Below are 1,989 nucleotides of genomic sequence, written 5' to 3'. Positions count from 1 at the left end.
CCTTACGCGCACGTATATGACAAGTGAAATTTGTACCCTGTCACCTACCAATAGATACGACAGAAACTATGTAACAACCTGTGGATACACTTAGTATCAGCCTACATTTTGTTACACCTATCTCGCACAATACAACATCACAGATGAACCGACTTACGTTCACGTAGCACCGTTGTTTTAGACGATCTTAGATAGCAGGATTCCTACACCTCCGAATCTTTCATCTACATCTGATACATTAACACTCCTTAACAACAACGCGACTATCACTACTGATACGTTTTTTACTACGCTACGTCGCACCTGAATATTCAGTATTTCTTTTTTTTAACAATACTAAGAGCACTTCGATCGAACTTTACCTCAGAACTTGGCACCTACGCACACACACTGCCAGAATTCAGACTTGCACCTTACGCCGCTGATAAAGACTTCACACCTACCGCAAAACAACACATATAGATAGAAACTTACACCTATGGCAGCAGTAGAGATTAGTTCTCTCAGAATTTTCTATACAATCTTGATACACAGCATTAAGATATATATAACTTACACAGGCATATACCGCCGCAAATCTGCCGCGCGTACGTTGCCGTGAGCCCACAGCCTACACACACACATAGATACAGAACTTACACCTACACACACATAGATACAGAACTTACACCTACACACACACATAGATACAGAACTTACACCTACGCACACACATAGATACAGAACTTACACCTACGGCACGCACACACATAGATACAGAACTTACACCTACGCACACACATAGATACAGAACTTACACCTGTACACACACAGATACAGAACTTACACCTACTCACACACATAGATACAGAACTTACACCTATGCACACACATAGATACAGAACTTACACCTACGCACACACATAGATACAGAACTTACACCTATGCACACACATAGATACAGAACTTACACACTGAGATAGAACTTCCACAGTTGTACAAACACCGATATAGAACTTACACCTGTGCACGCACTCACACACGCACGCATACACACACACACGCGCACTCACGCACGCATGCATGCACGCCCTCACGCACGCACACACACACGTACCTGATCTGCATGGTGTTCAGCTTGCTGCTGCTGTTTCGTAGCGGTGCTCCCGGGGTCATGCCCGGGGCGGTGAGGCCCNACACACACACACACACACACACACACACACACACACACACACACACACACACACACACACACACACACGCACACACACACACACACACACACACACACCACACACACACCACACACACACACACACACACACACACACACACACGCCCCCCACCTGTTCATGGGGCTTACCTCAGCGCTCCTACATGATGTACAGGGTGTTCAGCACCAGCACGTGGTGGTTGTTCTTCGCCAGCGTGACGATGTAGCCCTCGGACGTGATCTTGAGGCCGCAGCAGCGGCTGACCTTCACGTACGGACACTCGAACTCCGACAGCAGCGAGCCGTCGCGCTGGAACACGGCGACGTGGAAGCGGTTGCCGTGGGAGTCGCCGACGAGCACGTCGCCCGCGTCGCTGATATCGATGCCGTTCGGGAAGCAGGTGATGTTCTCGCAGCCGATGCGGCGCAGGAAGTGACCCTCCTCGTCAAACTCCACGACGCAGTGACCCTGCGGAGGATTAGCTCGTTAGATCGCTCGTTATTGTGTCTCCAGTGACGCTGGGGAGGGCAGTGGGGAAGGAAGAGGGAGAGGAGGAGGAGGAGGAGGAGGAGGAGGAGGAGGAGGAGAGGAGGAGGAAGCAGGTGATGTTCTCGCAGCCGATGCGGCGCAGGAAGTGACCCTCCTCGTCAAACTCCACGACGCAGTGACCCTGCAGAGGATTAGCTCGTTAGATCGCTCGTTATTGTGTCTCCAGTGACGCTGGGGAGGGCAGTGGGGAAGGAAGAGGGAGAGGAGGAGGAGGAGGAGGAGGAGGAGGAGGAGGAAGAGGAGG

At 50.7% G+C, this 1,989-nt stretch overlaps 1 protein-coding gene across 1 annotated transcript in view; it reads right to left on the bottom strand.

Annotated features, from left to right (window-relative positions):
- Positions 1-1,338: 1,338 nt before the first annotated feature.
- Positions 1,339-1,989, bottom strand: part of LOC106815925 (B-box type zinc finger protein ncl-1-like) — a gene marked incomplete at its 5' end in the record, with an annotated part of 16,602 nt that continues 15,951 nt past the window's right edge. Inside the window, one exon of the mRNA XM_014820458.1 lies at positions 1,339-1,664. Coding sequence (XP_014675944.1) covers positions 1,356-1,664 — 309 coding nt within the window. The remainder of the gene's footprint in view (positions 1,665-1,989) is intronic.

The sequence above is a fragment of the Priapulus caudatus genome, unplaced genomic scaffold (assembly GCF_000485595.1).
Source record: "Priapulus caudatus unplaced genomic scaffold, Priapulus_caudatus-5.0.1 Scaffold1237, whole genome shotgun sequence".
Lineage (NCBI taxonomy): Eukaryota > Metazoa > Priapulida > Priapulimorpha > Priapulimorphida > Priapulidae > Priapulus > Priapulus caudatus.
Note: the sequence above shows the minus strand (reverse complement) of the source record. Positions and strands in the feature narration are given on the sequence as shown.